The following is a 13,424-nucleotide window of genomic DNA, read 5'->3' as shown; positions in this document are numbered from 1 at the left end:
TCCTTATGTGATTGTACAAGAACATTTTTTTGCTTGTCCCTTTGGATATTTTCACATGAACTGTCATTACCAGCCCTCGACAGCGGAGTACTAACCATCAGATTATCAGAAAGCGTTTTTTTTTTCGGCACCAGAATTTTCATTTCGGTGCACCACTACCAATAACACGATCAATTGATCAGCCACGGATGTGGAAGTGGATTTTGATCGATATTTGGAAGATACAATCTCAGATTATCGACCACATCTCTGTTTTCACCATGCAATCTCATAAATTGATGGAAATATGGTACAATTGATGGAAAATGCATCTCAGTGCAGCCAATCGATGCAAAACGGTCGATCATTTTGCGCCCTGGTCAATCGACTGAAGGAATTTGATGGGAACGGAAGTTAATCTGATTGCCAATTGGATCTGATAGTAAAATTGAAGTGTGTATGGCCAGTATTCCCCCCCTCCCCCCCAGGGATATCAGCCCTCTCCCACACCAAGTCGTCTGTCCTGAGGCTCCTTGTATGACCCCGGAAAGTTTGGGATTGCTGGTTGCTGTGTACTTCCCTCTAGTGGGCCGTGTGCCCCTGTGCCAGCCCTCGTACAAGTGCTGTAAGGAGAAGCCTCCATGGGAGGTGAGCGGCTGTAGGGCACACGCTCTGCAGGTAACCAGATCCCCCTTCCCCGGAGACAATGGGGGGCCCGGCTCACATCTATACAGCTGTTGTGAGCAGCTGCCCGCCCGTGGAAACATGCAGCAGGTGCAAGGACAGCCAATGAGTGGCAGCGGGGCACCTCCGACCCGCCCCTTACAGGGGAGGAGCTTACAGCCTGGCCGGCCGCTCATAACGCACAGGGAAGAGGGAGTGGGCCAATCAGTGTGCTGGTGTTAGTCCAGCGTGAGAGGCTCGCAGCAAGCCGGGAGTGTGGAACACCCTGCTGAGCCCCTCCGGCCGCCCTCACCACTACCTCATAGAGTCTATCTGCATGTGGGTGGACCCGCCTGGAGACGGATAGAGGAGCGGTTTCTCGGTTCCTAAGACCATCGGAAATATGCGTTTTCCGATGGTCTTAGGCGACCCCTGTGAAAGGGTCATTCGACCCCCAAAGGGGTCGTGACCCACAGGTTGAGAACCACTGGTCTAAGATCTCATCCCTAAATTACTACAATATTCTTAAGCTATATTGAAAAAACTATGAATGAATATACTGTATATTACAAGTAAAATAAGCACAAAATGTGCAGTGCTACTTACAATGTCAACTAAGTAAAGCACATCCTGTGATTTGAGGTTCAGATCCACCTAAGCACAATGTCAGCTTTGGGACTACAGTTGTATATAATTTATGATTTGGACTGTGAATTTATGTGAAAATATTTTAGTATTTTTTGATTTATGTATTCTGCCAATGGTAATTTCTGTGTATGATTCACCTTATTAGTTTACATTGTTAGTAGAGCTGCACATTCTTTGTTTATTTTATATATTTAGTTTACTTGGTATTGGTGTTCACTTTTAAGTGGTGTGCACGGCCAATAATACATTTTGAAAATCCTTACCATTGAGGAGAAAAGTCTAATTGAATTCTTATGACCTCATCTCTGTAATTCAAAAGATAACAGCATCTGCTCTGCCAAGGAGGAGGTGTAACAGCCGGGATGACATCATATCCTCTCGCCTCTCTCTGCAGTAAAAGGAAAACTACAGTTCCCATCAACCGCAGGGAATTATAGTGAATGTGGGCTGGTACACTAGGCCTGTACATGTTGAATGTGTCTGAGAGTCTGGCTCCGCCCACCACTGCAAGTGGAACTGAATTACATCCGTGCTTCCTGGAGAAAGAACTACAGAAGGGATGTGCCAAGACCAGTGGCTGGGGGAATAGGCAAAGCAGCCACTAATCTTACAAAGAGGAAACCAAAGAGGATTAGAGGAGAAGTACAGACAAAGCTATTTTTGCTGTACTTCTCCTGTGGATCACAGGAGTGCACTTTGTTCTGCATTCCTTCCACCCCTTTTTCAACTGCAGCTTTCTGAAGCCACATCAGTCAGCCGGGGTCCAGGTTGGGGAAAAATCACAACTTTAAAGTGGGGATCCACCAAGATGTCTGGACCGGCATCTGGCTCAGCCTCGCAGCGATCTGCTAAGAGCCTTAGGCTGGCCATACATTATACAATTTTCTTGAGAATTTTGCTTTAGATTTACCAAAAACCATATAATATGAGGTCAAACCTAAACAACACTTTCAATTGGATCCAATTAGAGGAGTTTACACAGAGCTGAGACACATTAGGTGGTGACCACAGAAAAAGGTGACAAACTGCAGATTTAGCATAACAGTCAGTCCAGTAATGATGAAGTGAATCTTGGTCCCAGAACATAGAAATCCTGCTGAACCTAATGAGATATAATAATTCATAACATCAATATGCCACCTGTATATACTGTATATATTAATAATAAGCTAATAATATAATAATATCACATATACCTCAGCACTGTACAGAGACCACTGAGCCAGTCACATCATTCTCTGTACCAGAGGAGCTTACACTCTAATGTCCCCTCCCCCACAGTCACATCAGTCTCTGTACCAGAGGAGCTTACACTCTAATGTCCCCTCCCCCACAGTCACACACTATTATTATTATACATTTATATAGCTCTGACATATACCGCAGTGCTGTACAGAGAACACTGAGCCAGTCACATCAGTCTCTGTGCCAGAGGAGCTTACACTCTAATGTCCCCCCACAGTCACACACTATTATTATTATACATTTATATAGCTCTGACATATACCGCAGTGCTGTACAGAGAACACTGAGCCAATCAGTCTCTGTACCAGAGGAGCTTACACTCTAATTCAGATGAGCTTCAACTCTAATCCCCTCCCCCACATTCTATTTTGATCCTTCCCCTTTGTGGGTTGTTTATGAGGCTCACTCTTCTCTGCTTGCTATAACAATTATCAGAATAATAATATGTTCATCACTAGTGCAGTCTCATATATACATTTGGGAGACAAATGTAGAGGACAAAACATTCAAAGTGCAGAGTTTTTGGATGTACAGCTTGACAAGTCTTATTCAAGCTGGTTAGTACTCCTTGAAGTCCCCTCACAATGCAGTGTCATAATGTGAATGTGCCACTAATGCCAAAGCATCTGGTCACATGATCCCTTCTGAAGGGGAGGATTGACCAGCCTAGACACCAACCTGCCTCTTCAGCTCATATCCCTATATATCTCCATTAATACATTTTCCATTCTCTTACCAGAATTGCACACAGGGACGTCTCTCTTCTCACCTGTAAATATAAAATGATATTGGAAACAAATTAAATAGAACAAAATAAAAACACCCGCCTTCGCTCACATAATCTAATCCATGCACTGTAGTTTGCAAACGTAAAGCTGGGTCAAATTTGAGCACTGCCCCCTATCTACTGTAATCCCACCCTCAGACAATAAAATACCCTTGAATGTTTGAGGACTCCTGCCCATTTTTTACAAGGGTAACCCCTGCTGACCCAAATTCTACCCTGTATTATGCAAAAACTTGCTCACATTGTTAAAATTGGTAACCCCATCCCCCAAAATTACAGCATATTACAATCATGCCATAGCTTGGTGAAATTGTACAATATTCTAATGCAGCCTTTCTCAACTAGGCTTCTGTGGAACACTAAGGCTCCTCCAGTGGTACCTTGAGCAAGGAGCAACTTCTGACACCAAAGTTTGTAGCCATCCATAAGAGGGGATTCTTCCCAATCCCTCCATTGTACAGAGCATTATTCCCACTGACAATTACTCTAATCTGTAGATATAGTAATTATTAGTAGGGGTTCACTGAGACCAGAAAGGTATTCCAAGGGTTCCTTCATGTGAAAAAGGTTGAGAAAGGATGTTCTAATGGAAGTACATTTAAAGCCAAAACATTTTTTGATGGAAAGGTATATAGTTAGCTCTGATATCAGGGTTTTTTCCATTGAGGAGGATTCCTATTACTTCCTGTCCTGGAGAGGGACAAGAGGAAGGAAGAAGAAATCTCCCCAAAGTGATGGGAAATCCAGCATTTTACAGATCTCCTTACTGGAAAATGTTCACTCTTTTCCTATTCTGGTGATCAAGGCCATATTGAAGGGTTGACAAAAGAGGTGGCTGCCTTGGGCACTTCAACAGAAGAGGGGCAAAGAAAAGGCAGAACCTGTAAGCAATAGTGCTGAGGGAGTTTACAGTCCATGGGGGAACATACAGTAGTTTGACCTTTTTGCTCTGGGAGTTAAAGGACCTTGTCCCAGTGACAACTGTACAATGCTGGATTTCCCATCACTTTCTGTCTTGGTGACAATGGTCACTAGAAGAAATATGCTGAATCCTTCTCTGTGGGAATACAGGGGTAGACCAAAGGTACTGGATCCAACCACAATTTAGTTTGGCAGTGTAGAGTAAAATCTGTGATGTAGAGTGCAATAATCTTACTTTTGCAAACCTCATACTGTACATGGAAGGGCATCAAAAGGGTACCTTGAAGTTTGAGGTTAGGGGTGTAGGAGAAGAACACACCAAAGGTCCACAAACCAGATAAATCATTTTTTATGAAAAAAATCTTGTTAATTGCTTCTGCTAAAATTTCATTATAGTCATATTTTTTATCAGTGGCATTTTTTCAGTGACAAAAACTAAACAAAAACTGTTTTGAATTTTCATCAAATGCCAAAAACTATGACGAAAATCAATTCCAATTTTTGTCAATGAACAAAAACAGAGCAAAAATGTGAGGGAGGGACGTTTCTTGTAACAAAACTTGGTTTTACTTATAAAGACATTATATAACGGCTAAATCTGTGTTTGCATAGTTTGTTCAAACCTTAATTTCATAAATAATATCATGTTATCAGATTGTTACTCAAGGAGTATATAATGAGTTTAGAAATTGTAGAGAAATGCCTAAATGATGCTTTACAATTTAAATAAATCCATTAGATTTCAGTCAACTAAAATATGACTAAATCTAAAATGGCATTTTAGTCAAAAGACTATGAATAAAACTAAATGGAAATTTGATGTCAAAAGTCACACTGGAAAAAAAGATTCTGGCAGCATTTAATGTGTGTAACGTTATTGTTCCAGACAAACATGAAGCTTTTCAGGACCTCCTTGTCTGAAAAATTTCACCCAAAGACTGGGCTTAATCATAGAGATCAATATACTGTTAAGCTCAGTTTATTGATTAATGTATTAGTAGAGAAGATCCCAGGCAGGGCTTTTTGTTTGTCTGGAACAATAAAGCTCCACATGATGAATTGTAATGGAGTTTTTTTTTATTCAATTGCACTTTGGGCATTAGAATAAGTCCTGCTTGGTTTTGGTACCCAATTTGTAAAGGATATACCGTACCAGGATTCATTTCACCACTAAATCCAATCATTCTCCAGAGTCCACCACTCCTTCCTATCCAGCCATTTGAGCCCTGGGTATTTGACAACCCCTGAAATGTGTTGGCTTGCAACCTTGGATTTTATGATGTCATAAATACTTTTTGACTCCAAAACTATTGATCTGGCTCTGCTACTTCTCCTACAAGCTCAGCAAATAAAACCTTGTGGTGGTTCTCACCCTTCCCAGCTCCATCCAAAATGAGGAAAAAAATGTCATCTTTAGCTTTACCTTCAAAGCAAACACATATTGTCCTAATTTACCCCACCATGTCAATTTTATAAAATCCTAACCCTTGGCAGCCACAGATTTGGAACAGTTTAGAATAGTAGAAGACATGCAGACAGAGAGCAGTAGCCCTCACCTCCTAAGTAAGCACAATTGAAGTAGCTGCAGAGTTTCCCGGTGCTCTCCAGTTCATACGTAGTTTCAATCTGCTTTGTCATCTTAAATGTTTCTCCAATGGGAATAAGGAATTCTTGTTGCTTATACACCGATAAATCTTCAATGTCCACACCATAGCAGGTTGATATGTTGAAAAAAGGCTTCTTCCCAAATCGTTCAGCAATTGTTATGTTTTTAGAGGAAGATGTAAACCGATCAAAATGCATTTCCTTAGCTACATCTACCTTACCAATCCTTGTCCCTCTGTAGACCCGAGTCTCCTTGGCACAGCCTGTTCTCAGCACCTGTAAGGCTCTAGTCAGGTAAAAGTGAAGAGCTTTAAAATGGAAATTTTTCATGTAGAAATCTCTAGACTTTCCCGCTATTGACACATTTTCGTTAAGCTGTTTATATATGGGATATGGCTTTCCCATTGTGTACAATACAACTGCTATGCCATAGTTGTCATTATATTGATTTAGATGGTGTGATCTTATCCTCTTCCAGGTATCACTAGCTTTTCCCCACATTACAGCAAACTGGTTGTATTTCAGCTCTTCTTCTAGAATTTTTGGCATTTCAAGCTCCATCAATTCAATGCAGCCAATATACTGGTCATCAAATGTATCTGGCATCATGTCCAAAATGATAGCTTGATGGCTCATCTGTGAACAAAAATGTTTAAAAAATATTTTATTGACAGTCATCTGGTTAAGCCCTGGGACAGTCAGAGCTCATTGACTCCTAGTTATTGAACAACCCAGATTACCTTCAAAGTAAGATAGATTTGAGTCCAGGATTTAGTATTTTTACCAATTCTCTTTTTACATTTTAGTGATCTGTAGGTAGGCTGTAAAGCTGCAGTCAGCTCCTTTTTAAATCATAATGATAACAGAAATCACCCAAATGGCCCGAATACAAAGTTTACATACCCTGGAATGTTTGGCCTTGGTACAGACACACAAGTTTACACACACGGTTTAAAATGCCAATTAGAGGTTAATGTCCCACATCTGTGGCTTTTTAAATTGCAATTAGTGTCAGTGTATAAATAGTCAATGAGTTTGTTAGCTCTTATGTGGAAGTACTGACTAGGCTAGATACTGAGCCATGGGGATCAGAAAAAAAATTGTCAAAAGTCCTGCGTAACAAGGCAATGAAGCTTTATAAAGATGGAAAAGGACATAAAAAGATGTCCAAAGCTTTGAATATGCCAATCAGTACTGTTAAATCATCTATTAAGAAGTGGAAAGTGGGGGGATCTCTTGATACCAAGCCAAGGTCAGGTAGACCAAGAAAGATTGCAGCCACAACTGCCAGAAGAATTGTTCGGGATACAAAGGGGGGAGCAGGTACCCACTCCCAATTCCAGCTCAGTTCTCCCCTCCCCTCTGGGAAACTCCACAGGTCCCTGAGGACTGTGGCCCATTCACAGAGTGCAGCAAGGCTTCACTGCCGGTTTCCCTCAGTCAAGATGGCAGCACCAACACCCAACAGCAGATTGAAGAATCGACTCAGGGTGAGGACACCACTGGATCTCTGGACAGGTAAGTGCTCTAATATTAAAACTCAGCAGCTACAGTATTTGTAGTTGCTGACTTTTCTTACTTCTTTGGGGGGGGGGGGCAGAACTCTGCTTTAAGTAGAAGCCTACAGGTGTCCTGTGCTCCCTTTACACTTCTTCCTGTTCTACATGCACATGTGCAATAAAACTATAATAAAAAACCTTAAATAAGCTGACTTGTGCTCCTCATTCTGAATATCCATTGACAAGAATCATTCCCTGAAATGAATGTGCCTAAGACCCTAATGCCAAGTATGTGGGCCTAGGACATGCACAATATAGTCACTGGTAAGTTGAAGTTTAATATATAATGATAATTAGCGAAGAGTTTGGGTGTCCTCCAAACTCATCTCTAACCCAAGCCCCATACTTCTGTTTTTCTTTGTACTCCAAGGAACTGCAGGCTGGGTAATTTCCTGACCTGCAGCTCACATGAGTACAAGAAAATAGCAGTTTGGAGTTAGAGATGGGTTGAGGACACGCAAGCTTTTTGATGATGACAAATAAAGAAAGTGCTTCACCCTAACATTACATCATGAAGAGCAGTTCTTTTTTTCATTGGTGGTTCAGTGTTATGTATAATTCTTTCACCTTCAGATCACCAAGCCTCTCTGTGATCTGACCACATGTGTAATAATGTGTGCATTTATAGGAAAGGACTGAGAGTTTCAGGGTATAAGGTTTACCTGTATAAACAGGGACAGGTGCAAAACACACAGCGCTTTCCCCAATTCCAACAGCATCTTTATCTGTAAATACAATTAAACTAGATGTGAACCAAATTACCAAAACCTCATTTAAGTTTTGACATGTTAAGGTAATTTCAAAGTCATTTTCAGTCTTTTTAAATCTGCAAATCTTATTAAAATATTCCTGGTGATCTTACCGTGAAAGTCCTTCTTCACCACATTTTAGGTGCCATTGAAAATACAAATACACCCCAGATGCAAATTAACTGTGTTTATAAGCATTAATCAGACAGGAGATGGAGAGATACAAAGTAACATTGTTTATAAACATTGTTCAGACCAGAGATAGAAAGTAATATTGTTTATAAACATTGATCAGATGGGAGATAGAGAGATAGAAAGTACCATTGTTTATAAACAATGATTAAATAGGAGACAACGAGATACAAATTAATGTTGTCTATAAACATTGGTCAGATGGGAGATAGAGAGATACAAAGTAACATTGTTTATAAACAATGATTAAATAGGAGACAATAAGATACAAATTAACGTTGTCTATAAACATTGGTCAGATGGGAGATAGATACAAAGTAACATTATTTATCAACATTATTCAGAGTGGAGATAGAGAAATACAAAGTAACATTGTTAATAAACAATGATTAGATTGGAGACAATGAGATACAAAGGAATGTCGTCTATACACATTGATCAGACATGAGATGGAGAGATACAAAGTAGCATTATTACTCTTCGGCTTGTCCTCCTGACTTTTATTAATATATTGTGGTATCTGGACCTCTTGGCAGTGGTGTGGAGCTTCAATTTCCATTTTTGTTACATTATACTACAAGCCAAGGGGCCCATGAAGATACTTGGGGCTGTAGAAGCCGCTTGCCCAGGAGCCAGATTATTTACATTAACATTAATAGTTTAAGATAGAAATGCCAGTAAGATAACATTTTGGGTCTAGGGCTACTTTCCTCAATGAGAAGGTCTAACCCTTCCACACTCCATCCAATACCAAAAAAAAAAAAGTTTGGGCTCTTAATGCACTTTAAAGCAGAGCTCCACCCCAAAGGGGAAGTTCTGCTTTAAGGCCTCATCTTCCACTCCCCCTTAAGGATTGGGGAGTGGGTACCCAATTTTGACAGGTGCCCATTTCCACTCTGACCGCCTAGGTGGAAGTTCTCCTCCCCCCCCCCCCCCCCCCCGCTGTGGGACCATGCACTGCTTTTGAATGCACAGTGGGCACCCGGCTGGTTGCCCACACTAAGGATGCAAGTGTTGGGGGACAGAGGACTTCTGGTAAACCTGGCTGTGGTGAGCACACCACTGAGGGGAACAGGTGAGTGGCTGTTTTTTAAAAGTCAGCAGCTACAGTTTTTGTAGCTGCTGTCTTTTATTTTTTTCACTGGAGATTGGAACTCCACTTTAAGGTAATGGATGCCAATCATATTTTTTATCCATCCACTACAGTCATGAAAACACAGAACAGCAAGGCTGCAGGAATGTGACAATGGCATCGTCAATGACTGAATTAATTTGTCACATCTTTGAAAACACTGCAGCTTCTGTTTCAAAGACGAAAAAGGCCAAAATGTCTAAGAAAATATCTCCATTGTGTATAAAGATTCTTTATGATGAGAGGAGGAATAAAGTGAAGTCGTATCTTACCAGTCTGCAGGTCTTGTGTGCCCAATATCACTCCTCTAAGATATATATAGAGAATGGCAATCATTTCAGTTTGGTTTACCATTATTAATCATGAATGATCACATTTTATCACTTTCTTCATACACCTCTGTGACGTTCTTTCTTTGCAGCATGAATTCAGATTTCAGAGTGTATTAATCAGAATGTCTGAAGATAAGAGATATAATTAGAAAGCAGACCCAGCCTTAGAGATATGTGGCAAGTTAAATATTGTGCCAGTGTAACACTTCCTCATATGCATTACCTGTCATAGAGATCATAGTATTCCCCCCGACAATGCCTTCATGAACTTTTCTCTCCAGAAGGACAGCACCATCTGTTTTTAGGAATCAAGGTCACCATTTACTTTCTGTACTGAGATGGCTGCTTAGTTGTTTAAATCTTGGATTCTCTAAGGAACCCTTTCTCAACATTTTTACCTTAGAGGAACCCTTGAAAGAATTTTCAGGTCTCAGGGAACCCCTGCTAAAATAAACTAATTGGAGGTCACTAGTAAGAAAGTTCCCATTACAGTGGTAGTCAGTGGAAAGAATGTTTCCTTTACAGTGGTAGTTAGAATGTATCGCTTACAGTAGTGGATAGTGGAAGAAAGCCCAATTTACATCAGTGGTCATTCTGAAGATTCCCCTTTTTACAGTGTGGTCAGAATGCCACTAGTGGTTAAGCTCGGAGACCAGTAACTATAGCAGTAGAGAAACCAGCAGTAGAAGAACAGGGGCAGGTCACCCTGATGGATGACGCGGGCTCACCCAAGGTGCAAGGTCAAAGTCCTAACCAGTATTCACCAAAGCTCCTGATGGTGGAGATAGTTTTTGCTGCTTGTTAATCTACAGGTTTGCCCCACCAGAAGGTGAGCAAGCTGGAGTCCTGTAGTAGATATAGTAGGTAGGGATCAAGCAGAAGCATAGCCAGTAAACAAGCCAAAGGTAGGTAACAAGTGGTTGCAGGTTGGGATCAAGGAGAAGCGTAGCCAGTAAACAAGCCAAAGGTAGGTAACAAGTGGTTGCAGGTTGGGATCAAGGAGAAGCGTAGCCAGTAAACAAGCCAAAGGTCAGTAACAAGTGGTTGCAGGTAAGGATCAAGCAGAAGAGTAGTCCAAGAACAAACCAAAGGTCGGTAATCAGTGGTAGCAAAGATACAGATGACAGCAAGATTGAGAAGAGCAAGATATTGGCTGAAGATAACACAATAATCTAGCAAACAAGAAGTGCAAAAGCATGGCTTAAATAGTAGTTCATGGGAGGAGCAAGAAGTTCAAGATTCAACCTGACACAAGACAAAAAAGTAAGTTTATCCAAGTAATCAGGGAAGGAGCTGTTCAGCATCCCAGGCAGCTCAGCAAAAAGATCTACTGCCAGATGCAGCAGGGGTTGTGGGTTTAGACCTGGGTCCTGACAGCCATCCTTAGAGTAGTGGTCATTGGGAAAAGTGACTCCTTTACCCTGATGGTCAATGGAAAGAATACTATGTTCACAGTAGTGATTTGTGGGAAGAGTTCCCTCCTTACATTGGCAGTCAATGGGAATAATGCAGTCTTTACAGACAGCCAAAAGATCATTGGTGTCATGCTGATGGCTCTAAGTGACAATGGACATGGAACTGTGAAGGCACCATCAAATAAAGGGTCAATCAGCCATAGCTCAAGGAACTCCTAGCAATCTCTGGAGGAGCCCAAGGCTTCCACAGAAACCTTGTTGAGAATAGCTGCTCTAAGGTAACCTTTATATTTTGGGGTTTATGTATACAGGTTGTTGTCCTAGCGATCCTGTCTCTAGTGGAAAACGGCCAGCAACAGAATTGTTTTGGAGGACACAGCAGGGAGTGAAAACTTTCACCTTTTGATATTTGTTGCTCCATTCTGTGTAAAGCATGATGTTGCCTCGCTGCATTTTCAACACACTTTAAACATAAGGGAGACCATTGGTTTATTAGATGAGCACCTTGGATACAAATAGCCAAATCACAGTACAGGTAGGTATAGTAACCTTCATCAGGGCTCATCGGGGCATTATTAGGGTCCAAAAAAGACTCCAGAAATCCTTGGGCACACCTAGCAGACAATGAACAGAGACAGTCTCTCTTCCTGCCTGGTCTGGCCTTTAGTATCAGACAGGAACACTATCAGTCCATCCAACACTAGAGGTCAAACAGTACACAAGAATATATAGTGGGAGAGAAACCCAGACTGTGTGGGCTATATGTTCACATCCCAGCAACTCATGTACAACTATGAACAGAACATGTAGTCAAGGACTTCTAGAGTAGAAACTGATACGTATCTTAGAAATAAATTCCGTTCACGTCAATCCAGCCTGGGGTTTGATGGGGTCCAGTCAGGCTGGATTGATATGAACTGAGTTTGTTTCTCAGATACTTATCAAGAGCCCCGTCTTTGGAATATACTGTATGTGCCCTGACTACCATGATGTCTTTATGGTGACTTATTTACATTGGGTTTGGATGGTTCTCCATTGGGAAGTTGGTCCTTCTATATTAAGATTATGTATACAATCTCATTGGCCGTTTACTGAATGTACCTGAATTCCCCACCCGAGAGGTGGTGGCTTCTCCTTGGTCTACTAATTTGCAACTCTATGGTCAACATGCACATGCTATGAATTAACTAGCTGATATTATTCTATTAAAGACTAGGAGTGAGTGATTCTGTCACACCTGTCCCTGAAGAAGGATTCCCGTAATGCATCCTGAGTCCACATGTGAACATTAATCGGAATCTTTGCATGTTGTGAACCCCCATGTGGACAGTCATTTTTAATAATGTGTAATAGATTTTAATGGTACATAATAAATTTGTTTTTACAGTACTCAGTTTCTCTTCTGTATCTTCACACAAAGTCCATGACCACATATTCTGTTTACAGTTGTACATTACACAAGAATGTCTGTGTGTCTATCTGTACATCTGTTCCATTAAATAGAAGTTTCTCCATTTGTACCAACTGTATGCTCCCCAAAACACAAGTTAATGTTCTAATTCATCTTAAGAAGTAGTGCCTGAGATCTGGGGAACTTGATTGACATTTGGGGTCTGAGGCAGAACATTCAGCTGCCTTTACCAATAGGATCTCTGCTTCCCATCCTGTCCAGATCTCTTTTCCTATCCCACTCCTTCTTCCCAGAGTTTAGAGAATGTGATGACTTGAGAGCAGACATGTGCAGAACAAAAAAAATGTTTTCTTTCGGATCGATTTATTAAGTTACTAATTTCATTTTGTTTATTCATTTTCAACCGCTTTCAAATTTTTCCAATGGATTCAAATTTCAAATCTATTTTGAAAATATTGCATCGATCCAATTGTATTGTGAAGAATAACTGGTTCTATTCTATTCTAATTCGGAAGACGAATATATCTATTCTATTCTAATCTTTTCTATTTTTTTTCTATTCTACCCTATTATATTTTATTTTCTATTCTTTTCTTTTCTATCCTATTCCTTTATTTTCTATTCTATTTTATTCTATTCTTTTATTTTCTATTTTATTCTAATCTGTTCTGTTATATTATTTCCCATTCTATTCTATTCTATTGCATTCTTTTCAAAATTTGTATTTCAGTAGAAAGCTATATTCGTTCTATTCTATTAAATTGTATTCTATTTTTTCTATTTTAT

At 40.5% G+C, this 13,424-nt stretch overlaps 1 protein-coding gene across 1 annotated transcript; it reads right to left on the bottom strand.

The window, feature by feature from the left end:
* Window positions 1–2,264: 2,264 nt before the first annotated feature.
* On the bottom strand, window positions 2,265–8,126 carry LOC149442248 (ecto-ADP-ribosyltransferase 5-like). Its single transcript, XM_089656276.1, has 4 exons — window positions 8,070–8,126; window positions 5,800–6,484; window positions 3,272–3,304; window positions 2,265–2,392 (listed from the first exon to the last, which is right to left on the bottom strand). The coding sequence occupies exons 1-4, from the start codon at window positions 8,124–8,126 to the stop codon at window positions 2,265–2,267; spliced, it is 903 nt and encodes a 300-aa protein (XP_089512402.1).
* Between the last annotated feature and the right edge of the window lie 5,298 nt (window positions 8,127–13,424).

Source organism: Staurois parvus, unplaced genomic scaffold (assembly GCF_062004578.1).
Source record: "Staurois parvus isolate SC_StPar_1 unplaced genomic scaffold, SC_StPar_1.0 ptg000897l, whole genome shotgun sequence".
Lineage (NCBI taxonomy): Eukaryota > Metazoa > Chordata > Amphibia > Anura > Ranidae > Staurois > Staurois parvus.
Note: the sequence above shows the minus strand (reverse complement) of the source record. Positions and strands in the feature narration are given on the sequence as shown.